Source organism: Archocentrus centrarchus, chromosome 22, assembly GCF_007364275.1.
Source record: "Archocentrus centrarchus isolate MPI-CPG fArcCen1 chromosome 22, fArcCen1, whole genome shotgun sequence".
NCBI lineage: Eukaryota > Metazoa > Chordata > Actinopteri > Cichliformes > Cichlidae > Archocentrus > Archocentrus centrarchus.
Genome location: NC_044367.1, coordinates 19,099,774 through 19,124,010, shown reverse-complemented (window position 1 = coordinate 19,124,010; position 24,237 = coordinate 19,099,774). Strand labels below are relative to the sequence as shown.

General features: G+C 42.5%; 1 protein-coding gene across 2 annotated transcripts in view; it reads left to right on the top strand.

Moving 5' to 3' along the window:
- Positions 1 to 24,237, top strand: part of stard9 (StAR-related lipid transfer (START) domain containing 9) — a 40,381-nt gene that overhangs the window by 14,312 nt on the left and 1,832 nt on the right. For both annotated transcript variants that reach the window (XM_030718162.1, XM_030718163.1), the window contains 28 exons: positions 1,430 to 1,546; positions 1,776 to 1,808; positions 1,943 to 2,004; positions 3,369 to 3,481; positions 4,725 to 4,867; positions 5,056 to 5,123; positions 5,340 to 5,437; positions 5,544 to 5,750; positions 5,881 to 5,978; positions 6,068 to 6,145; positions 6,441 to 6,518; positions 6,933 to 7,112; positions 7,993 to 8,044; positions 8,261 to 8,386; positions 8,887 to 8,969; positions 9,157 to 9,218; positions 9,660 to 9,853; positions 10,039 to 10,519; positions 10,679 to 17,425; positions 17,647 to 17,835; positions 17,958 to 18,141; positions 18,318 to 18,464; positions 18,574 to 18,667; positions 18,957 to 19,102; positions 19,322 to 19,386; positions 19,515 to 19,717; positions 22,556 to 22,635; positions 22,964 to 23,122. In XM_030718162.1, coding sequence (XP_030574022.1) covers positions 1,430 to 1,546; positions 1,776 to 1,808; positions 1,943 to 2,004; positions 3,369 to 3,481; positions 4,725 to 4,867; positions 5,056 to 5,123; positions 5,340 to 5,437; positions 5,544 to 5,750; positions 5,881 to 5,978; positions 6,068 to 6,145; positions 6,441 to 6,518; positions 6,933 to 7,112; positions 7,993 to 8,044; positions 8,261 to 8,386; positions 8,887 to 8,969; positions 9,157 to 9,218; positions 9,660 to 9,853; positions 10,039 to 10,519; positions 10,679 to 17,425; positions 17,647 to 17,835; positions 17,958 to 18,141; positions 18,318 to 18,464; positions 18,574 to 18,667; positions 18,957 to 19,102; positions 19,322 to 19,386; positions 19,515 to 19,717; positions 22,556 to 22,635; positions 22,964 to 23,122 — 10,287 coding nt within the window. The remainder of the gene's footprint in view (positions 1 to 1,429; positions 1,547 to 1,775; positions 1,809 to 1,942; positions 2,005 to 3,368; positions 3,482 to 4,724; positions 4,868 to 5,055; positions 5,124 to 5,339; positions 5,438 to 5,543; positions 5,751 to 5,880; positions 5,979 to 6,067; positions 6,146 to 6,440; positions 6,519 to 6,932; positions 7,113 to 7,992; positions 8,045 to 8,260; positions 8,387 to 8,886; positions 8,970 to 9,156; positions 9,219 to 9,659; positions 9,854 to 10,038; positions 10,520 to 10,678; positions 17,426 to 17,646; positions 17,836 to 17,957; positions 18,142 to 18,317; positions 18,465 to 18,573; positions 18,668 to 18,956; positions 19,103 to 19,321; positions 19,387 to 19,514; positions 19,718 to 22,555; positions 22,636 to 22,963; positions 23,123 to 24,237) is intronic.

Genomic DNA, 24,237 nt, shown 5'->3' with positions numbered 1-24,237 from the left:
ACCGATGTCCTTATTGACATGATAGCATCGCATAGTTACTGCAGATCTGTCGGCTGCACATCCATGATGTAAACCTGCTGTTTCACCACATCTCACAGGTGCTAATTTGGATTGAGATCTGGTGACTGTGAAGGTCATTCGAGTGCAGTGAACTCATCGTCATGTTCAAGAAACGAGTTTGAAATTATTTGAGCTTTGTGACTCGGTGTGTTATTCTGCTGGAAACAGCCATCAGAAGATGGGTACACTGTGGTCATAAAGGGATGTACATGGTCAGCAACAATACCCAGGTAGACTCTGGTGTCAAATACTATTTTTTTTTTCCAGAGAACTGCTGCTCACTGGATATTTTCTGTTTTTCAGACCATTATCTGTAAACCCTAGAGATGGCTGTGTGGGAAAATCCCAGTAGAGCAGCAGTTTCTGAAATACTCAGACCAGCCTGTCAACCAGGCCATGTTCAAAATCACTTAATCACATTTCTTCCCCTTTCCAGTGTTTGATTTGAACATCAGCAGGTTGTCTGGACCATGCCTAAATGCATTGGGTTGCTGTAATGTGATTGGCTGTTTACATAGCTGTGTTCATGAGCAGTTGAACAGGTGTACCAGAATGGGCTTTTTCACTTTGTAGATTTTTTTTGGTTTAAACATCCACTGTGAATGTCCCAGCTGTTGAGATGATATCTGGATTAGTACACTGGACACTAGTACAAATAATAAAAAACAAATTTGTAATAATGCAAATTGTGATTGGCAACAAATTCCCCTACACTCGACTGTATCTCTACTGCAAATGCAAAAAGATGTGACTGCATTTCATTTGCCAGAATGGGTTTCAGATAGGTCTTTCTTCTCCTATAAACATAAGTAGTTGAGATTTGGCCTTGTGCTGGTAATCTGCAGACTCTAGAGCTCAGATTCAGACACAGAAAGAGGGAAAATAAGAGGCTCCTGTTGATTGTTTTTAGTGGGGCTTTCCGGGATCCCTTGCCTCAGGACTTTTTGTCAGAGTTTATTTTCCTGAGCCAGCCATTTTCCAGTATTTTTACCCTCCCATTTGTTTCTTTCATATCTATGCCCTGCAAAGTTGTTTACCTAGAGTATGAGCTGACCTCCCTGGTCTCTGCCCAAACACATCAGCAGGAAGCAACATTACCTCCCCACCACTGGCCTCATGCCACAGCATTGTAATCAAGAAACCTTAGTGTAAGTCTATACTCGTGTAAAACACAGCTCAATGCAGATCAAGGGCTTTTACTCGCACTGTAAACACCCCAGCAGCACCTGCTTTTTTATTAAAATAATCTTGGTGAAAATGGAGGAGAGGAACCCAGGTGTGCTCTTTAATTCTGATATTTATTGCCATCTCCTCATCAATATTCTTTGTGCATTTGTGGTTGAGGGAGTGTGTGTATGTTAATTCCCAGGTGTTCCAGGACCTGGGTGTGTCGGTGCTGTCTGGAGCGTCTGAGGGCTACAATGTGTGCCTGTTTGCTTATGGCCAAACAGGATCTGGAAAGACGTACACCATGATGGGGACACCGGTGAGGAGAGTCCTGGAATCAGTGTATTATATTAGATCATTTTTTTCATGCCTTAACTACTATCATAAAAGGTATTGGAGGGAATGCAACTATACATAGTGTGAACCCAGATCTTGGTGCAGAGACAGTAAATGCTTTATTTATTTTATTAAATCCTTATGTTGTGACCCAGTTGTACATAACAGCTATCAAATTAATGTTGGTCACTATCTTTTAAAATTTTCTTTAGGACTCCATGGGCTTGACTCCTCGCATTTGTCGGGTAAGATAGTTGATTATAATAAGTAATAATTATTACTCATGCAGGTGGTGACATGAATAAAGTGAGCACTGTGAGCATTCAGCTTCCTGAGTATCCGGTGTTGTAGGTAAATTGCAGCTCTTCTTTCATCACAGGGTCTCTTTCAGTCTGAAGACACTTTTCCAGATGGGCAGAACTCAAGCAGAGTGGAGATCAGGTACTGCTTTATTGTATAAATCTGTGTCTGCTGATTTTAATTACTCTATTTGTCCCTTTTCCTAAAGTTTTAAATTCAAATTAGTGTTTATGGTAAAGTTATGCTGAAAACCTGTAACCAAGAAAATTAAAACATTTTTTTGTGTGTGTCCTCAATTTCTCCAACTTCTCTGGGAAAATTTCTTAATTTGATAAAGAACTTTCTCCATGCCCTTGACTGATAAATGGTGAATGGACTCACACGAGTTTGAAATTATTTGAGCTTTGTGACTCGGTGTGTTATTCTGCTGGAAACAGCCATCAGAAGATGGGTACACTGTGGTCATAAAGGGATGTACATGGTCAGCAACAATACCCAGGTAGACTCTGGTGTCAAATACTATTTTTTTTTTCCAGAGAACTGCTGCTCACTGGATATTTTCTGTTTTTCAGACCATTATCTGTAAACCCTAGAGATGGCTGTGTGGGAAAATCCCAGTAGAGCAGCAGTTTCTGAAATACTCAGACCAGCCTGTCAACCAGGCCATGTTCAAAATCACTTACCGTATTTTTCGGACTATACGTCGCTCCGGAGTATAGGTCGCACCAGCCAAAAAATGCATAATAAAGAAGAAAAAAACATATATAGGTCGCACTGGACTATAAGTCGCACTTTTTTTTGGGGGGGGGGGGTTGATAGAATCTGAGACCCAGAGCAGAAGTTCCATCTTGAACGGCAATTTAAAATAATAATGGATTAAAGAACAGGACTCAATTTCTCCAACTTCTCTGGGAAAATTTCTTCATTTGATAAAGAACTTTCTCCATGCCCTTGACTGATAAATGGTGAATGGACTCACACACCAGTGGGGACGGAGCTGCCATCTAGAGCAACTTTAGGTTCAGTGTCCTCTACAAGGACACTTTGGTTTTTGAGCAGCTGAGGATCAAACCGCTAACCCTGCCATTATTGGACACCTGAGCACTCAGCTCACTTACCGCTTGAGTCAAAGCTGCCAGTTGTATGCTTATTACAAGGAAAACTACAGGGTTTTTACAATTTGAAGATTATAATCTCTCTAGCATAGACATGGTTTCCCACTTATTTGATTTGCTAAGCAGTTCAAAACATTGCCCAGGTAGCCATGATTACTACCTGGCTGAAATACAGCCAGTGTTTGTTGTATTTGTGTTTTGTCAGCTCTCCAAAAAAAAAAAAAGCAACATAGAGAGACATATCAAATACAGATAATGAACTAACCTAGACCTATGATGAGCATCGCAGTGATGATAGAGATATAAAAGACTTTAAGTAATCAATTCCTAACACTGTATTGAAGCTGATTTTTTTAACTTAAGGATATCGTCCTATCTCTGTCCTGGCAGCTTCTTGGAGATCTATAACGAGCGTGTGAGAGATCTGCTGAAGGGAGGAGAGCAGAAGAAGAGAGCCTCGCTGAGAGTTAGAGAACATCCTGAGAAAGGACCCTATGTACAAGGTGAGTTTTGGGGGGGAAGTCGCAGCTTTAGTTTCCACTGCTAAATAGAGGATTTAAACAATCTACATAAATAAAACTCAAATCAAGATAAACAAATTTCATTATAATGTTTAAAACATGACCCAGCAATTCCAGGCGATAATGCACAAAAAGGTAATCTAAGAGACCAGCTTTGAGGAGACACAAATCCCTTTGTAGTTACGTCAGGAAGGGCATCTGGTGTGCCAAATTAAATGTGCAGAGCGACCCGCTGTGAATAAGGGAGAAGCTGAAAGTAGCTCGCATGCATGCGCACTCACGTAGAAGTCAGAAAAAAGTCTCTTAAGATGTCTTGCTTGTGTTGTTTACAAGGTGTGAGTGTGTCCAGTGACCGTGTAGAAGTTGCTGTCAGTAGTGGATCATTGTCAAACTGTCATGCTAAGAGAATGAAGAAAAAGGCTAACTCTTGGAGATGTATAAATTTATTATTGATTTAGTTTTAGTCACATCTATTTTAAGTTGGGATTATGAGACTTTGCGATTCAAATTTAGACTCTTGTAGACTCGTTTTCCCCTTCCTCTCTTCATCCTTTCCCTCTTGTTCCCTCCATTTCTTTCTCTCCCTGCCATCCGCCGGACTCTCCATAGTCAGAGCCTCACATCCAGTCATTGTCTGTATCAGGAGAAATCCCACTTGGCCAGAGGAAGTGAAGTCATTTCCTTGTGGTTCCAAGCAGTTCCACACACACCATATCCCGTTTACTTCCAAACACTCAGTGCCTTTCCATCCAAACACTGTTTTGCTGCCACGCTTGTTTTTCTTAAATAATTTAACCCTTTGTAATGACCAGCTTAGAAAAAACAAAAACAAAAAGAAAGTGGCTAAATGATAAAAAGCCAGGAGGCTCCACGATGGTCCGTGTGCACATGTTTAACAGCTTGTTATGTTGGTGATTCATGCCTGGAAGTAGAGCATTGTTAGAAACTGTTATTTCTAGATGCTGTGGGAAATATTAAAAAGCACATGCTGGGAGCAACGATTGATGCATTTCCTGTTTGTGTCTTTTCCCATATTTCTTTCCTCTAAACACTGTAATCCCTCCAAATAATCATAGCAACATTTTTTTTGTCTTATCTCCATTCAGTTTCATGTTTTTAGAAGGTTTGTGTGATGTGCAGTAAAATTTGGATTGCACTCAGTCTCGCTTGGGGTTCACACTACAACTTTTCATGTTTCAGATTCTCTTTGTGTCTCTCCCATCAGACCTGTCACAACATGTGGTCTCAGACTGCAAACAGGCCATAGACCTTCTGGAGGAAGGCATCGCCAACCGCATCACCGCAGCAACCCACAACCATGACGCCAGCAGCAGATCCCATGCCATCTTTACGATTCAGTACACGCAGGTCATCATCTCTGTCACAGCTTACCTAAAGTCAGACTCAGACTGTTTTATCAGCATAATCTAATTTTTCCCCCTGATATTCACATAATAGTCCGGAGTATTGTATTTGTCTGCATATTTATCAGTTTCACTAATAAATATGCAGACTTCAGGTCATTTACTCTTCTTTTTTTTTTATTTTTTCCATAGGCTATACTAGAAAACAACCTTCCTTCAGAAACTGTCAGCAGGATTAACCTGGTGGACTTGGCTGGGAGGTGAAAATGTTATTTCCTGCTGTCATGCCATGTCCCCCCTTTTTTCCCCTCATCAACATAATTTTAGCCCAAGTCATTGACAAAAGTGCCCCCTAGTGGATACTGACTATTGCCCTCAGATTTCTGAACTCCCCATTTCACACATTTTTACATCTTTAGTCATTTTTTGAATGATATGACACAAACCTCACAGCTTGTTTATGTTGTGTCTGGCAGTGAGAGAGCAGATCCCCACTACTGCAGGGATAGACTGACAGAGGGCTCCAACATCAACAAGTCACTGGTTACTTTGGGCATTGTCATTTCTGCCCTTGGTAAATAAAATGTTTTACTATTTCTGTTTCAATTGCATAAATCTACGCAGTATCCACATATATTCTTTGTGTACATCTTTCAATCTTGTTGCCACCACCTCTACAGCTCAGAACTCCCAAATGTCAAGCAGCTGCCAGAGTATCAACAGCGTGGCCTCTGAGGGCGATGGCAGCACAGTGGGTAGCCACAGCAGCTCACTGTCTGGAGGTGGAGGTGGGAGGAGGCACTGCTTCATTCCCTACAGAGACTCAGTCCTGACCTGGCTTTTGAAAGACAGTCTGGGTGGAAACTCCAAGACCATTATGATTGCAAGTGAGTATTATATATTCAAACTGCAGGTTCCCGCAAGTAATTAATTTTTACATATATATTCTCAAACTGAATTTATGTCAAGCAGTGTGAGTGTTAACTGCTTGTGTTTTGTGTGTGTTTTCCCTTGTAGCGGTCTCACCCTCCGCCAGCAGTTATAACGAGACCCTGAGCACCCTGCGCTATGCTGCCCATGCCAGAAATATTGTCAACAAGCCACGGGTTAATGAGGTTAGCGGTTGTTTGGAGTCAGATGCCAAGGTTTAATGTTTGATCTAATTGTTTGGATTAGGTTAATGTGCACTTTGATTTCTGCGCAGGATGCGAATGTTCGCCTGATCAGGGAACTGAGAGAGGAGATTGACAGGCTGAAGAGCATGCTGCTCAGCTTTGAAATGGTATGGTGACCTTTTATCACTAGAGCATGTCTCTGATTCTCCCGGGGTTACGCTCCGCTGCATTTACTTGCTAAAAAAAAAAAAATCCTTCCCAGTACTGTAAGGTTTTGTATAAAATAGCTTCCCACATTACAAGTTTTTGTACCAAATCCTTAATACAGTACTTTATATCTTGGTGACATTTCTAATCCCCTTAGGTGGTAAAGACTGAATTGCATTGTGATGTCTGTGTGACATTTTCCTTTTGCACAGTATGTTGACTGATCTTTTTTTTTTTTACCTTCTTGATTGACAGCAACGTAATCCCAGTCCATCCTTGAGTGACGAAAGGGATGGAAATCTTTCTGAAATCGTGCTGCAGAACGAGCTAAAGGTAACACAAGGTCGACACACATGCTTACATCTGCCTGTCTGAGTCTTTGACACGTTAAGCAAGTGTGACTTCAGTGGAATGTTGTCATCAGGTTGGGGCTTTTTCCAATATTTACCATGTATCTTGTACAAGATTAGACACCTCCGGTATTTGATGGGAAATGAACTGAACCTTTAAAATAAGTCACTGGGAATTTCTTGTTCTGCTTTACTAGAAGAAATTGGGAACTTTATTTATATTAAACAAACCAAACCAAACCATTCTACCCATAGTAGGAGTAACAACTTGTTTTAATACTACTACTATCTGTAGGACTGGACACTGTCTTAGCAGCTGTTAGTATCTACATTTTCTCCCTGCCAGATGTTATCACCTCTCATTCTTTGTGACATTACTTTGCCCTCTTTCTTGCAGGTGGAGCAGTTGACAAAGGACTGGTCGGAGAGCTGGAGAGACAAGAAGGAGCTGCTGGAGCAGTACAGTGTGGACATCAACAGAGACCGGGCTGGTTTCCTCATCAACTCCCTCCAGCCACACCTTGTTGCCCTTGATAGAGATGTTCTCAGCACTGGTGTTGTCTTTTATCACCTCAGGGTATGATCATAAAAAGGGAAATACAGGGTTTATATTCTTTCTCTCTTTGTGTGAGTTTCTTTTTAACTCAGGAGATGCACGTCTCTCATTTATAAGCACGCTGTAACACTAAAAATACACATTTTTGCATGAACAGCAGGATGCAAACTTTTGCATTTGCTCTTCTTTTTCTGAAATCTCAAGTTACTGTTTTGTCAGCTGACTTGACTAAAATCATCTCTGTTTTTCTACTAGATCCTCTGTATCTCCTTCCTCCCCACTCCTTGCACTGCTATATCTTTCTGTTCTTCTAGAAAAGCTCGTGAGAAAAGGTGCGTTTCTGTTGCCTTTTCTTTTCACTGTATCTTCCAACTGTCCTGTCAATTTCCCCTCTACGTACGTGTGTGTGTGTGCATGTGTTTGTGTATACCTTCCGCAATGCATAAAACTCACTTGGATAAGAGGCTCTTAGTTCTGAGGCTAGGACTCAGGGGAGCTTAAGCTGTCCTGATTCTGACAATGACAAACATACCCTTAGGCCTGACAGTTACACTCTTTGGTGCATGTGAAGAACTGAGGCCACCTGGGAGCATATTTGGACTTGACACCAAATAAGAAAGCCTTTAATCCCATTAGATAAGACTTCAGAGTAAACAAATGACATTTTTTTCTGCCAGGTAAGTGAAGGATTAGACATTAAAACCCTTCACAGAAGATCTGATTGCACCTCAAGCTAATAGGCATTTAATTTAAGTCAACAATTAAGTGCTTGTAGATTTTGTGTCAAAATATTTGCTTGTTTGTTAGATAATGTCCAGTAGGTACATGTTTTGTTTGTTTGTTTGTTTATGTGGATTTTGAATATAACTACCATGTTTACAGAATAACTTTTTTGTAACAGGAAGGAGTTACCCGCATTGGACCTCAGGACCAATTTGAAGAACCACAAATAGGTATTAGACAAGACAAAGTAACAACTAAATATAAAGTTTATCATGTAGAATATTGCAGACAAAGTGCAAAGTACATTACAGCTATTTGGATGTATTGTAGGCCCCTTTTCATTAAATGTTGCATTGGACACTGTACATGTTGTGCAGCTGAGTAACTGCATCAGTAGAGCTTTCCAAATCAAAATGTATCACAGCAGTTCTGCATTCTGTCTGTAGTCTTGCAGGGCAGTGCCTGCTGTGAGATTGAAAACCGCGGGGGTGTGGTGACGCTCAGACCAGTGCCGGGCTGCGTCTCCCTGCTCAACGACAGAGAGGTCACGGAGCCCTGCAGACTAGCTCAAGGTCAGCTCATGGCCCCAGCAGAACAGTTTGTTCACACTGTCTTTTGCTCCCAGCAGGTTTTCCTCGTACAGTGTGACACAAATTGGCTATGTTATACAAAAAAATGTTTTCATTTTGGATTTGAGCCATGCAAGTCTGACTGAGTCTCACTTTAAATGCATGCAGTTGATGCCTTTAGCTTAATTGATGCCAGCCTTAAGCGAAACTTGAATTTCATCCAAAAATCAAAAGAACATGCTGTGAGCAATTTGTGCTTCAAATAAGCAGGAAAAAAACGCAACATCCTCGACATACTTTTGCATCCCTGATGATGCTGTTTGAATGTCCATTCAGCAAAGCAGAAAATTCTGTAAATGCACACCTGCCTGAAAATTTACAGAGTAGATAAAAGTGCAACACATGCACACACACACACACCTTTGACTCCTCAGCTTACATCAACAAAATGCCATGGATTTAGCACAGCTCATGACGAAATATTTGTCTCTCTGTCTCTCCAGGGACGGTGATTACTTTGGGAGGAGTGCATAAGTTCCGCTTCAACCACCCGGCAGAGGCAGCTGTCCTTCGGGAACGCAGGCGGGTAGGTGCTGCTCGTCTCAAAATGAATATGATGCTGTTGATTAGGATGATGATCATGAAAATATTTATAATGAGCAGAAGACTGGGTGATGCGCTTGAATGTTGATTATACATGTTTACATGTATACATGTGAGCACATTTCCCATCTTTTATATAAACACTAAAATATATTTATTTTTCTTTTAAGGCCAGCGAAGGTGGCATGACTTGCACCTACACAGATCTTTGCCTCTTGCCCCCTGATAACAGGTAAATACTGCCTGTAGAAATGCACTAAGTGAAAATGCAGCTGTGAATATATATGTGCATAAACAGGTATTTTTTTTCTGCCCAGTTTCATATTTAATAAGAATTACAAATATACCAGTGTTCTTCCGGTCGATTCATGCGTAAGGCCCTCCTCTTTGTGGAGGTTGCATGTGTTTCCATTAGCCTCCACCCTTTTGAACAATCCCAGTAAGCTGTTTATGATTCAGGCTCAGGGGTTGCTTAGTTACTGCTGAGACGCTGAACCCAACAGTATCCTTTGCTTTCAACCTCTCTGCCACCAAATTGTAAAATTCTAGATGTCAGACTACACATAGGTGAGGTAAAACGATCATTTTACTTGCTCTGGTTGTCTTTTTTACTTCTCATTTCATCATAATTTCTCAGTCGTGCTTCATCTGTGTCATGTGTCTCTTTTCGTAGTGTCAAAGAAGTGAATCTCCCGCAGCAGGTGGGTGCATTCTTCTCTCCCAGTGAGGAAACTTCTGCCAGGCAGCGTGTAGAGGAGCAGAAACGCTATGTGGAGAATTTGCGTCAGGAGATTCAGGCTGAACAAAGACGGGCAGAGAGAGAGCTAGAAAGGGAGCAGGCCTACCTCCAACAGCAGCACACTGAGAGTGAGAACTTTTGTTTTTTTTGCATATTCACACTAACTATATTTTTATCAGAATCCAAAATGAAATTCTGCATTGTTTTAAAGCAAAAGCGATAACCATGCCGAATGTTGTATACTGATAAATCTTGAGTGTGTATAGAGATTTCCAGTGTTCATAATGTACTACTGTCTGTCTTGACCCAACAGTCAAGCAGTGGATTTTGAAGGAGAAACATCACCTGACAACTGTTGAGCAGAGGATCACCCAAGAGTCTGGAGTTCAAGCAGACCTCCTCCCTGCACCCCTCCTGGAGAGGTTAACAGGTCATGTGTTCAGGGATCAGAACGATGTTTCAGTGGATTGTCCATCCCAGGTGGTAAGAGCCAGGAAGAATGCAGTGCAGGATGAACTACTAAAGCATCACGCTCTTTGCCGGGCCGAAAACCGCATCCGTCGCAAAAGGCTGCGTTACCAGCTGGAGAGAATAGCCAGCAAGCGGCATCTATTGGAAGCTAAGAAAGAGTTACAGCAGCTGGAAAAGACTCTGCCTCCAGGACCAGACAGCCCAGAATCTCCTGAGGCTGGATCACCCTCAAAGGTCAAAGGACGACCACTTGATTCTCGTAGACACTCATTTTCAGCTGATCTTTTGTCCCGACTCTACCCACAGCACACACCTGTCTTCAGGTAAGGGATACATAAAACCTGTTGATGAGGTTCAGGAAGCAATTTTTCAGCTGTTCAGTTGTCTTGTTTAGTTTTTAGTTTTTTGGTTGCTTGTACCTCTTATTTACTTCCTAAATTTAGGTCCTGAGTCATAAAGTGTTTCTTTTTTCCCTCCAACAGACACTTCCTCAAGAGAAACAGATCCACAGAACTGACCTTAAATTCACCCACAACATCTGATTCTACTGGTAGCAGGAAGTGGGTTTCGGATGAGTGTCTTCCCCGGGAAAGGACCCAAAGCTGTTCTGGTTCTATCTTCTCAGAGCAAAATCACTCCTGTCGGAACAAAGTAAGCTCCTCTGAAAACATCACACAGACTGCCAGAGAGGAACCACAAGCCCAGCTCTGCCGGGAACGGCCAGAAAGAAAACCTCTGCTTCCAAACCGAGACCTATCTTTTAAGAACAGATCAGACCAGAAATCAACGGGTACACAGAAGTTGCCTCTTGGAAGTAGTTCGCTGCGAGTCAGCAAAGAAAAATTTCAGGGAACCTTAACAGACAAACCTAGTTCTGAGAATGGCCCTGTTATGCATGTGAAAACATCTTGCCATGCAGATAAGAGCAGATTAGAAACCATCAGCAAATCGTTTTCTCGTTCTGTGGGGCCCAGGATAAAAAGAGCTCTGTCCAAAGTGTTCAGAAAACCTCCCCCAGGTGTGAATAGACAAGTCCCCAAGCCTCTTGGAAAGATTGCAAGTAAATTTCACTGGAGACAAAGAAGAGATAAGAGCCTTAAAGACACCAAAATGAGTCAAAGGAAATGTGCCATTAAAAATACAGTCTCGTGTGAGGAGCTTGACCAAAGGACTCTGTTCGAGAACATCAGACAAAGGCGGTGGCATAGCACTGAGGCGCTGATGAGCAAGACTAGTAGATGGATGGATGGGCAGCAGGGACTGGTTGGTTGGGAGGAAGAGCCAGAAGTCTGGGATAATGGAACATCAGACTGTGAGAGCCTTTTCTCTCTTGATTCACTGTCCTCCGCTTATGCCACAGCTCTAGCAGAGCAGCTGAGACACGAGGATGCGGCTCAAAGCGAAGCGGAGAGTGAAGACAGTCAAATGTCTAAAGATTCATTGACTTTGGAGAGCAGTAGCAAATTCTCAACAGTGCAGAGATTTAACCAGACGGTGGTACCAACTTATTCGCTGGTGACAGACTCCACTGATTCTTCCATGCTGCACAATAAGACAGCAGAGACCAGTTTAGAATGGGACAGCTGTCAAAAAACTCTAGTAATCCCAACAGAGGCATATTGGAGCCAACAAGGCTCCCCAAAGACAAGACAAATTGATACAACAATGAAGCCTCCTTCTCAAAGTTCATTAGTAGCAGATTTCAGAGACACTGAACATAAATTGACTCAGGACTTTGGGAATGCACAGACCACTTTAACCAGCAGCCCACGCTCTCTGAGCAGCTGCAGTGTGAGGGAGCCAGAAAACCTGTTGGTGCTCACTGATGCCTGGTCCTCCACTGATGCAGCAGAGAGTCCCAGGATGCACAGGGATTCTCTACCTTTACACAGAAAAATTGTGTTCGGACATGTAGAGAACAGCAGCAGTAGTCCCAGTCCAACTAGTATGAATCTGTCAGACTCTCAGGTTGGATCTAGAAGCCATAGTTCTACATCCACTAGCACTGAGGGTGTAGACATAAAAGTGCAGGAGCACAGCCTTGAAGTTTTGGGGGATTCTCAGGCGCTAGCAACACCAAAAGATAACCTGATGTCTGATAATCAGAAGGACGTAGGATGTCATGCAGAGTGTTTAGGACAGCCCCTAAAAATGAGAGAACCCATTATTATAGGTACTCCAGACTCCTGCTACAATCAGCATCCAGCATCCTTGCCAAAGTTGGATCAAATGGAGACTGAGATTCCCCACACCACACAAGCAACATCAAATTTGCTTCAGGAGATTGAAGATTCTCCCACTATGATGTCTGACATTTCAATGCCCTCTGACACCGAAATGCGCAGCTTTTCTCAATCAGTATCGCATTTCTGCACAAATCCTTCCAACCAACATGAAAAACTGGCTGCGGTGCCTGGAGCTGGAAGTCCCTTCAAACCTGCCACTGAAACGGACGCAGTATGCAGTCTAGATGGTGGAACAGAAAAGCTGAGAGATTTCCAGCAGTGTAAGTTTAGGAATACTGAAGATAAATTGCTTATAAGTGATGAAATCCAAGACACTGAACAGGCCACTTCACTACAGGAGGAAGTTGTTAAATCAGCTTGTAAATATTCCAGGAAGAGGAACAAAGACAAAGAAGATGGTTTTATAGGCAGCTTGAAAATTCCAAATATACGGGACAGCAGGGAGTTGGCAAGTTTCTGCTACGCATCAGATGACAGTCATAAGAAGATTTGCCCTGATGACAATAATAACACCAGTGACTCTAAAGAAGAAGAACCTGCAGCAGAAACTAGCAGCAGAGCATTTGATTGTGTTTGTGTTGTTGGCAGCATTACACAAGTTACAATGTCTTCAGTTGCGCTGCCAGTATCTGATTGCATCAGTGGGAAACTTGAACCAAATTGTCAGATATTTGAGGACACTCAGTTTGGGGAGCAGAGTCGTGACAAAGATTCACAGAACAGTTTTTCTTCAGAAGATAATATGGTAGTCCAAAAGGGAGGTGTAGCACCAAAGGAACAATTTGCAGAAGCAGAAAGGAGAGAATATCAGGTGAATAACCTCAGAAAACATAAAGAAAGAAGAGAACACATATGCAAGTCAGAAGCTATTTGCAGCGCTATTGATCTGAGAATTGCAGAAGTGGTGAAAGAGCACGTGAATTTGTCATTGATGGATAGTGATGGTGCCAGGAAGAGCATGAGTCAGAGTTTGAATGCCTTATCATCACCTGCAAGTCATTTAAGCTCAAACCGTGATGAACGCAGATGGACAGAAAAACATCTTCAAGATGAAAGGGGTAATCACGTAGAAGAAGGAACAAACCCGAACAGACGTCCTACTCTGGAAACAGCGGATGAAAGCGAGCACCTGGCTTCAGATATGCCAGCAGAACTGGGGACTAACCATGGCAGCAGCATGCTTGAATGTGCTGAAGTGACGCAAAAGATTGACAATGCTCATAACCTCTCTGATGGAACATTAAACAAGCACGTTTTCAGCAATTGTGTTTTCCAAAACTCATTTCCAAATATCCACTCAAGTCTGCCTCTTTGCAGCCATGCAGGGTGTGAGCACTCTGGCAACCCTTTCTCACTAAGTGATGCCTTTTCAGCAAGAAATGAAATGAATGATGCAGGCAAACATGAAATAATAACAAATCTTTGTCCAGCTATCACTGATATTTGCTCAAAAAAAGTGGACAGCCAGACAGATGCTCCAGCTTTGAATGCTAAGCAGGCATACCCGCAACCTAACCAATTAAGCCCTGAGACACTTTTCGCCACTGGCTGCATGAAAGTGAATTTTAGCTGTAATGCTCTGGGGAACGCTGGTTTGGAAGTCTCATGTAATGTTGGCCATAAAAATAATTATTCACCCAAACCAAACTCATCAGAGATGATTCAACAAAATTTCCAAAACAGTCCTGAAATATCTGGAGCCATGAAGTCGTTAGCTGGTGGAGGATTACATCAGTTCAAGCCGGACAGAAGCCACGGCAACCAGAACGCACCCACTGATGAGAATGTCTGCTTGGAAGGATCTGCTGGCCCTGATAGAAATGTTGAAGGAGACACCACAACAGGAGGCAAACCTCCTGTCACAGCACAGGAAGAGTTCAGCTGTCGACAGACTGATTCTGATAACTTGGCTCAGAGTAGCTGCAACAATAAATCCCAAAACGTATCTGAGTCACTTTCCAAATTTAATGGAAATACTGAAATCAATAGCAGCGAAGATTGTATAATGAAAAATGACAAAGAGACTTGGACCCATCCATTCGTGCCACAGGATCAAGTAGTCATGGCAGAGTCAAAATCTAAAATGCCACAGGAAAACTTCGTCGGAAATAGAAGATGTTTCGGATCTGTAGTGTCCAAAGAGCCCAAGAACAGCACAGCTGGTGGCATGCTGGGTAATTCTTCTCTTATCCCACAAAAAGGCAAAACTAAGCGCTTCAGAAAGTCTCACATCAAGACTTGTCCCACATCTTCCTCTGACTCCTCTCTTAAGTCATCAGATGAGGATGAGGAGGATAACAAAACCGCTAGGATGCATCACAGCAGGCTGGCATCTAAATGGGTTAAGCTTGACACTCAGAATAATGGCAAACCTGAAGTCCGACAGGCAAGAAGTAGCAACGTAGGAGTGTCGACTTTAGTGTCAGCAAACAAATTGAAAATGAAGACATCTTCTAATGGCAATCCTGGCAAAAGTGAGGTTAATTTTAGCAAAGGTTACACCCAAAAAAATCATTCCTTACCTCTTCAGCCAGTGTCACAGAATATGAAAAAAATCAGCCCGTATGCAAACAGAAAGGAACCACAGTGGGCACGAAAGTCTCAAGATTCCCCTATTCATTTTGAATCCAGTGACATCAACCCCTTTGTTCACCAGTGGCAAGATGATGGCTCAAGCCAACATTGCTATAAGAACCCAGTGTTTGGAAGTGCTGCTGACCTAGCCAGTAAATCACCACTTTTAAACAGCTGTGAAAAACGTATAACAAGGTGCTGCAGCGTTGATAATGGTCTGAATGGGCAGAACTCTCCTTTTAATTCTCATCTTAGCACATATGCCACAAGCAAGGGGCTCTCTAGCACTCTAAGCAGTATGGAGGATTATAAAGAACAAGCGCCTAAAACATCTCAGGTTACACCCTGTCAACTGGCATTTGCGAATATCTGCAGTTGCCCTGCTAATCTGACAGCAGACAGCAGTTCTTCAGTGAGCAATGTTCCAGGTGATCCTGGTGATGTTTCCAGTCGAGCGGATGAAATCATGTTCGTTTACTCGTCTGAGCAAGAGTCCCAAGCGAGCAAAACAAACGCACAAAGGAGGACACGTGAACACAGTACTCAGACTGAGCATGAGCTTCAGATGCAGGGTTATGGTAAGAACTGTAGTTCTCTGAAGAGGAAAGATCGTCACAAAAGGAGCAACACTGATGTCGTTGCGGCACAGAAAAACAAAGTGGATATCAAAGAATGTCCAACGTGGGCCAGTATGGAAACCATGTCAGCTCACATTTCCAAGTTAATCGACAGCACCTCAGACCTACTGGAGGATGTCCAGGGAATGAGGACAGGTGAAGTTCGCAAGTCTAGTTCAAGGAGTATTAACTTCTTAGATCGTATCACGTCTTACACTGAGTCTAATGGCGGCACTAAGAGAGACTGCTCAACTCAGACAGCTGCAGATGTTGGGATCCAGACTGACAGGCTTGTAGCTCCAGCGGAGAAGGAAGCTGCTGTTCTTCAGTCACTCAGTGAAAAGTCTAAACCTCATGAAGTCAATGTGATAGTCAGAGTGATTGGTTCTGAGGCTGTCCGTGTCTCTCAAGACAAAAATGTGCACTGTGTGGTAAAAACAAAAGCTAACACAGTTGAAAAGATGCAGAGTATGCCTGACCTGAGGGTTAACACCTCTGCTTCCTCGCAGTCTGCGAATGACCCTCTCAAAAAACCTTGTGTAAAGGCGGCGGCTGACTGTCAAAGACGTGTAAGATCTGCTACCTCTCGAGTCTCAAAGCCAAGCACATCTGAAGCACTGGGCCGCAGAAGTACTGCAGTACCCGAAATCAGGTCATCAAAAATCTACTACAGAGAAAATCACAGCCCTTCATTAACACACCACACATCTACTCATTCAAAGAAAAAGGCCACCTATACAGACCGTGCATCATCTCCTATTCTTACAGTGGGAGCAAGATTACGTACGAGGCATAAAGGAAAGCAGGCAATAACATGTCCTGCTAAATGTAATGAGGTTGTTAGCCTTACCATTCCTTCTGTTTCTGATGACAATCAGATGTCCTTACAGGCTTGTGATTCATCCTCTGACAAATTAGAATCAGTTTCACTTGAGAAAGTGAGTGAAAGTAGTTGCACGAGCGCTAAACGATCAGATAAGTGCTGTTCGAGCCTAAATCCATCACTGGAAACGTATGCAGATGCTGATGGGAGAAATGTGAACTACCAAGACAAGGTCAACAACAACCCCAATTCCAAATGGGTGGTGGCATCCCCACAGTGGACATCTTCTTCAGCTAATGGTTTCATTTTGCAAAGCCACATTTCTCCCAGATTAAAACATACTGATATGCACAAAGAGCAGGCATCAAACTTTAGAAGACTTGTATCTAATTCTGGGGGTTTTAATGTTGATAACTACAGTCTGTCACCATTCAGCTCCAAGACTGATCAACCACAAGGGGATGATGTGATGTCACTGGTGCCCAGTGAGTGCAACACGGATGTTCTTGTGAACACTGAGCCTATTGCGGATGTGCTTCCTTGTCGAAATAATCAGAGAGTTCCAGAGGACCTGCCCATGCACAACAAGTTCACCAACTGGTCAGGGGTCAATCATCAGCAGTCAAAATGCTCAAACAAACTGATCACATTTCTTACCAGTGACCACAACAAGCGCAGAGACTGCGCTGAATGGGGTGAAGTGGAAAGCTTCGGCTCAAATGCGGAGTCGGTGGCGCAGAGCGACAGGAGGGCAAAGGAGATAGTGAAGCTGCGACAGGAGAGAGAGCAGGTGATGGCGACGGTCAGCCTTAACATGAACCCGACACCGCTGACTGTTGAGCTAACAGAGGCCAAGCTCCATTACGGGCTAGGAGAAACAGACGCACTGCTAAAGATGCTGTCCCCGAGGTCCAAAGAAGAGATCGCAACACCAGCTTCTGCTTCCACAAAACAGCAGCTGTATGATCTGTAAGGATGCAGTTGATACTTATACTCTGTTTTGACACAAGATTAGCTTTAAAATGTTTAACGCTGAGCACTAAAACAAAAAAAACAAATCTGACCAAGCATTCAATGCAAACTTTCAGAACACGAAACACTTTAAGTGATACTACAGACACATTGAGGTGTTGTAAAAGTGGCCTCCTCTTAAACCTCATTTTACATTATTTTTTACTTTGATCCCACAGGCACCGCAGGAGTATTGAGGGTTTGAGGCAGGAGAGGGAGGAACGCCTTCAGACTTACCGCAGAACTCGTAGCTTGAGTCCGAGCAAACACCCTCACTCTCGTCCTCAGGAGCTTGAATCTGCTGCCATGCCCAGTCGGCGCAAGGAGCATCTTCAAAGGCTCTGCCAAGAAGTGATAGAAAGCACAAGGTGGGATGCTGAGTTTCACAAAACGAAAGCAGAACAGCCTCTTGAATCTCACATTTCATGCATACACTATCATTTATAATATGAGTAGACAATATAGTTGAATATTAATTGTTTTACCAAAGGATGCCAGATCCTCCAAGAGAAGAAAGTCAGTGTCCATCTGACATTGAGCAGCTGTTGCGTGACTATGGTCGAGCTCGGGAAGAAGCCAGGACAGAGATCGCAAAGGCACGAGAGCGACTGCGAGAACGGACTGAACTGGAGAAGAGGAGGCTACAGCAGCAGGCCCTGTCTCAGGAAGACAAGGTCAGCCAGACCCATATCACAGAGAATAATTAAGGATCCCAGCCAGTTTTTATCTTGTCTAAAACTGTCTACAGAGAGGGTGTTGTGTGCTGTGCAGCATTTAGATGTTGTTACAAATGTTTGGATCGATAGTTTTGGCTAAATGAACTTGACTTTAGGTGACTTGTGTTGTACAGGATGACTTGAAGCATCGGACACGGATTAGCAACAGTACTTTGTGCACCGGATCCAATCTGAGTCTTTCCTCTGGACCAACGTCAGGGTACAACAGTGGCAACACCAGCCAACTACAGCAGGGAAACGGACCAGTTCAAACAGGACAGGTTTGTACATTAATATTACATGATAGAGTAGATTTGAAATAAGACTGAAAATGATAATAAATGATCTAAATGACTTTTATTCTTATTATCTCAACTTTTTTTTGTTCAGATCACAAGGAATGAAGGGCTGAAGGTTGGGACACGTCCTCCTCTATGTGCGCCGCAGAGTGTGAAGACACAGAGAGGGTGGCTGTCAGCCCGAGGTAACAGCAGGACAGTTAATCACCAACCCCAAACAGACGTGGCCAATAGTCGTGATTATGATTATGTTCAAATGTACTCCCAAGAATAATTATTTCAGTAAGATGTCCTGATGAGTCATCACTATTTTAGGATTTATATTTACTTTCTTTGGAATCTTTGGCAACTTGTTAAATATGAAAGCAATTAAATGAGATTATTGCCCAGGTTTGTCCCCACTGTCTATGTCCTCCTTCTTTACTTATTTCTTCGCTGTATCTAAATTCACTACTAATTATTGTGTCTTATCAGATGTCAAGCAGAGTGGGTTTGAACCTCTGATGACTTCATCTCCAGCCTGTACACGTCAACGCACAGCATCCGTTGGCTCCTCGTCTTCCATATCGACAACTTATCAGGACATCACATTCAGTCTTCTCGGTCGAGCTCTGGCTGAGGTAATGCACGCCTGGCTTTCAAGTCAAATGTAGAAAAACGTGCTGTAGGAGAGACATTTTTTATAAACCTAATGAGAATTTTTACATTAAATTTAAATGTATGTTTAAAGATCCACATAGTAATTAATTATCCTTTATAAAAAGTTCTCCATGTTTTCAGTTTGTTCTCACTGATATTTATTTGTGAGTTTGATTAAGACATTTTTTTTTTCTTGACAGGTTCGACTAGCGGCCTCAGGGGATTTTGGCAGCCTGGTGATGGGCAAAGCCACAGCAGGATGGAGGTGAGCATTCCCCAACCGTTTCAGGATTTCCTCCTTGTTTGCTCCAAGATAACCTTGAGCATTAAACAGTTCACATCACAGATATCATTTACGTGCTACTAAAATGAAGTCGGTCTGTGTTTACCCAGTTACCAAGGAGAAGAACGGGGAATTCAGTCATACTACAAACCCTCTTCCAGCCCATCTCTTCATGGCTTCCTGGGGGTTGGGGAGCTGGACAGACCCCTGGACAGCCTGTGGAACCTAATCTCCCAGCTGTCCAAGTGCCACATGTACAATCAGTCAGTTCGTTCAGTATGGACACGACCACTAGATGACAGCACTCAGCTTGGTGAGCTAATATCCTTAACCAGTCTGTATTCTCATATGCAGCAGTTGGAATGTCAGTACAGTCAATCAAGAACTTGAGTTAACCTGAATATTACAAATATTCCATTTCTTGCTACTTCAAATTTCTTTCCCTTTTGAATCCAGAGGGTGTTCCTCTCTATTCTTCTGACATAGTGTTACTAGTTAAAACATGATCATCTTATAAAGTATGATGCCTGTTTTCTAAGAGAGTTCAGAAAGTAAAACACTGCAATGCCCGGAAAGGCGTATATAAAATAAAACTGATGAATTATAGTTGTATAAGGTGAGCTTATACATTCCGTTTACCTTGCAAAAAGATTTGTATTTCTGCTAAAATGCAAATCTTAAAAATAAAATAAAATATTTACACTTTTATCTTGACAGCAAAACTATTTATATTTCTGCTAAGCAGTTAATAGAGCCTGCAAATTCTTTTCAGTGGATGCATCTGCATCCATTAACTATCTGTACTACAGCATGGTACAGCATAGGCTCATTCATCACTGCCAAGTTTGTTTTATTACATGGCCAACTCCACTCTCACACCTGCAGTGTGTTTTCACTTAATACCTTCAGTCCACTAAGAGACCTTTCTTACTTCTGCTACTTTCTTGTTCTGTAAATCTTCATTCTTTGTAAAGTTTTACTTTGTGTACTTATTCCTATGTAGGCATAGTACAAACTGCATGGAAAGTTTATGTACATAGTAAATAAAATATCAAGTTGTATTGTATCATAAATATGACATTTTTTATTTTATACATAGAATTAAAGATGATGTGAGCATGTGCTTCAAGGCTGAAATGCAGCAGCCTGGGTTTGAGTCTGACCTGAGGCCCTGTGCTGTGTGTCTTCCCCACTCTCTCTCCCTGCCTTCCTGTACAAAGTTACTGCTTTTGCTGCAGTCTGTGGTACTGTTGAATTACTACTACACTATCTAATAAAGACAAAAGGCCCAAAAAAATACAAAAAGAAAGAAAAAAAAATGAAAACACAACCAAAAACAAATAAAATTCCACATCTTATTTGGCTGAGAGAAAAGTGGAGCTCACTGCTTGTGAGAGGTAATATGGCAGTGTAAAATCTACCCTGAGTATTTGGTTTGGACATATGTAATTCTCCCATTTGTATAACAAATAAACATCCCCTAATCTAATGTGAAGAGTTAGACGTTCAAGTTAAATGAATACATTTCTTGGCAACCACCACATCTATATGCAGAGCAATCTGGATGCCAGGTGATATCAGCCCTGAAACATTTGAGAGGATATTGATAGAAAAATGCGGGACAATTTGGCTTTGGAGTAATACAACTTATGCATCATATTGTACTGGATCTATAGCACAAGTTGACAAAACACTTATGAATGAGGAACATCGCTTCTTCCCAAAACTCTGCTGACAGTTCTGTGTTCACGTTTTTGGCCCAGACTTCCTGTATAAACGCTGAAGACACAGAGTATAAAAACAATCAACAGACTTTGATGTTTAGTATTTGGAGCCTGGAGAGACAGTTTCATAATTAGAAAACTTTTCCTTAACATAGTGTCTAATTTGAAGGTAATGGAAAAATGTCAATTTGAAAGACTGTATTTTGTACAGATCTGCCAGAGTCATGAGACACTAGGAGCCTTGCAGGTTCCTTTTATCTGAGTCAGTATTTGCAGGAAACTCCTTTACAAAAGGTTTTGTTGAAATAATTTGTCTGTGACTGCACAACTGAAGACCAACAGAGAGGGAAGGGATATTTTTTTAACAGCTGGTGCCTCAAAGAGTGCCGTTGTATGTGACTTTTATTGTATATTTGTAAAGATGCTTAATACACACTGCTCAGAAAAATTAAGGGGACAATTAAATAGCACTTTAGATCTTGCTGAACACAATATACAAGTTTTATGGTCCCAACGTGCCTGTATGCACTCTTGGGCATGCTTTTGATGAGATGGTGGATGGTGTCCTGGGATATCTCCTTCCAGACCTGGATCAAAACATGAGTTCCTGCATGTAGATACCCTGTGGTGCTATTTGGTAGCATCGGATCCACCAGTTGGATTCAAATTGGAGGGACATGAGGGCCAATCAATGGCATTAGTGTCATCGCCATCCAGGACCTAACTGTACACTCTGGCCACATAAGTTCAGGCACAAGGAGGAAGCCAGGGCCCACAGTGGGTCTGAGGATTTAATCCTGGCCCAAGCATATGCTTCCCTACTAGACCATCACTGACCCACTGCCAAACTGGTCACATTAGATAATCTTGCAGGCAGCATAACGTTTGCCATGGCATCTCCAGCCTCAGGGTCTGTCACATGTGCTCAGTGTGAACCTGCTCTCATCTGTACAGATAATGGGGCACCAGTGGCAGATCTGGTGTTCTCTGGCGAATGCCAGTCGATCTGCACGTTGCTGGGCTGTAAGCGCAGGTGTCACAAAATGAAGTCAGGCCCTCATGCCACCCTTGTGGAGTCTGTTTCTGACAGTTTGGGTCATAAACATGCACATGAGTGGCCCACTGGAGCTCATTCTGTAGAGCTCTGGCATTGCTCCTCCTGTTCCTCCTCACACAAAGGAGCAGATACCAACCTGATAGATTATGAGTAGGCTAGTTACTGTATTCATGAAAGTCTGACAAGGAGCCTTGTGCTCAAACATCACACTGCAAATAAAATCCGCAGCAGCTGTTTGGTTTGTCTATCTACATAGTTTCAAATCAGTTTCTAGTCCTGAACTTTTATCACATTGCTCCAGTTGCTTTATTTCCAAGTTTTTAATCAGCTATATTTGACCATTTCCACACATCTCTCCATTTTTGTTTAGTTTACATTCTGACAGATCCGTCCACCTGTCACCTCAGCCAGCCGCGAGACTTCTGCTGCATCAGCACGCAGTCCAAACAGGTAAGCACAGCTGCAGCACCAACCAGCCGGGGCTGCAGGGTTCAGGGAGAATGTGCAGCATTTTCACACTTTAGCTTGACAAAGAAAAAAAACATTAATTTGTAGTGCAAAAAGCAATTTAACAGCTCATCCACAAGATGTTAAACATGCTATTTAGATACTTCTCATGCTTACAAATAACCCAGCATAAACAACACTCTGACCCAGAGGCAGGGGGTGTGGAGGAAATCATGTCAGCTGTTGGTTATTGGTGTCGGTGTACAGTTGCCTGTCGACTGATCAAAAGAGTGCGCCACCTGTTTTATTGATGTTGTTTTCTCTGCCTCAGGGTGGCCTGCGTGTGCTGGCAATGCAATCTGTGTTTGAGGAGTCTCTCCCTCGTCCCAGTGTGGATGCCATCCGCGGGGAGATGTTACCCAGTTGCTGGATCCTGCAACCAGTCATACATAATGAAAAGAAAGTAACAAGAGTCATCTACCTGCTACAGGTAAAACGTGTTTGCTGTAAATACATCCACAGGCTCTCATGCATCATTTGCTACTTTACTGGGTACAAAAGTAATGTCACGTAAAAGACAACAATAAATCCTACCTTTGTGAAGGTTATTATGTTCAGTTTCTGTTTTTGGGGTCATTTTGGAGGCTGCGGTTTGTGGTGCTGTTGAATTAGATTCCACTTCATTTATCAGGGCAAAAATACCTCTATATAGTGAATTACTATCAACATACTTCCGCATCCTCCCGTATTAGGTTTAGATAAGTGTACCTAATGCACTGGCAGGTGTGTGTGTTGCAATGCAACCGCTAGAAGGGTAGCAGAGTTGAAGTCTGCATTTTAACTTCCAGTAAATCGCAGTCATTTCAGCTGATTATTGAGGTTGATTGTGCTGATCTAAACAGCAGGACGACTTTATGGCTCTCCATTGGCAGGCTTTTCACTATTAGGGAAATTGGTTTCATGGAGTGAAGGTTGTTGTTTTTTTTTTTTGCTTTCTGTTTTTTCTAGCTAAGTTATAGTTTATTGCAGGAGAAGCTGATACCAGCACAGTTCAGTTATTGGTAAAATGCAGGGAAAAGGACTTCTCTCTTGTTTTCTTCTTCTTTATGCAAATATCAGCCAATCACTTGGAAAAAACTTGGCGCGTTCAGGCATGTAGACATAGCCGGGACACCCTGCTGAAATTCAAAGTGAGCATCAGAATGGAGAAGAAAAGTGATTTAAGTGACTTTGAATGTGGCACAGGCTGGTCTGAGTATTTCAGAAACTGCTGACACACACACAACCATCTCTAGGGTTTACAGAGAATGGTCCAAAAAAGAGAAAATACGCAGTGACAACACTGGTCCTGTTGATGCCAGAAGTCAGAGGAGAATGGCCAGACTGCTTCAAGCTGATAGGAAGGCAAGAGTAATTCAAATAACCACTCAAAGTCTGCAGAAGAGCATCTCTGAATGCACAGCAGGTCAAACTTTGAAATCAGTGGCCTACTGCAGCAGAAGACCACACCAGCTGTCACTCCTGTCAGCTTGATGTGCAGCCAACAAATATGCAAATATACCTAACAAAGTGTCACTTACAGACTGTACCACATGTGAATGTCTG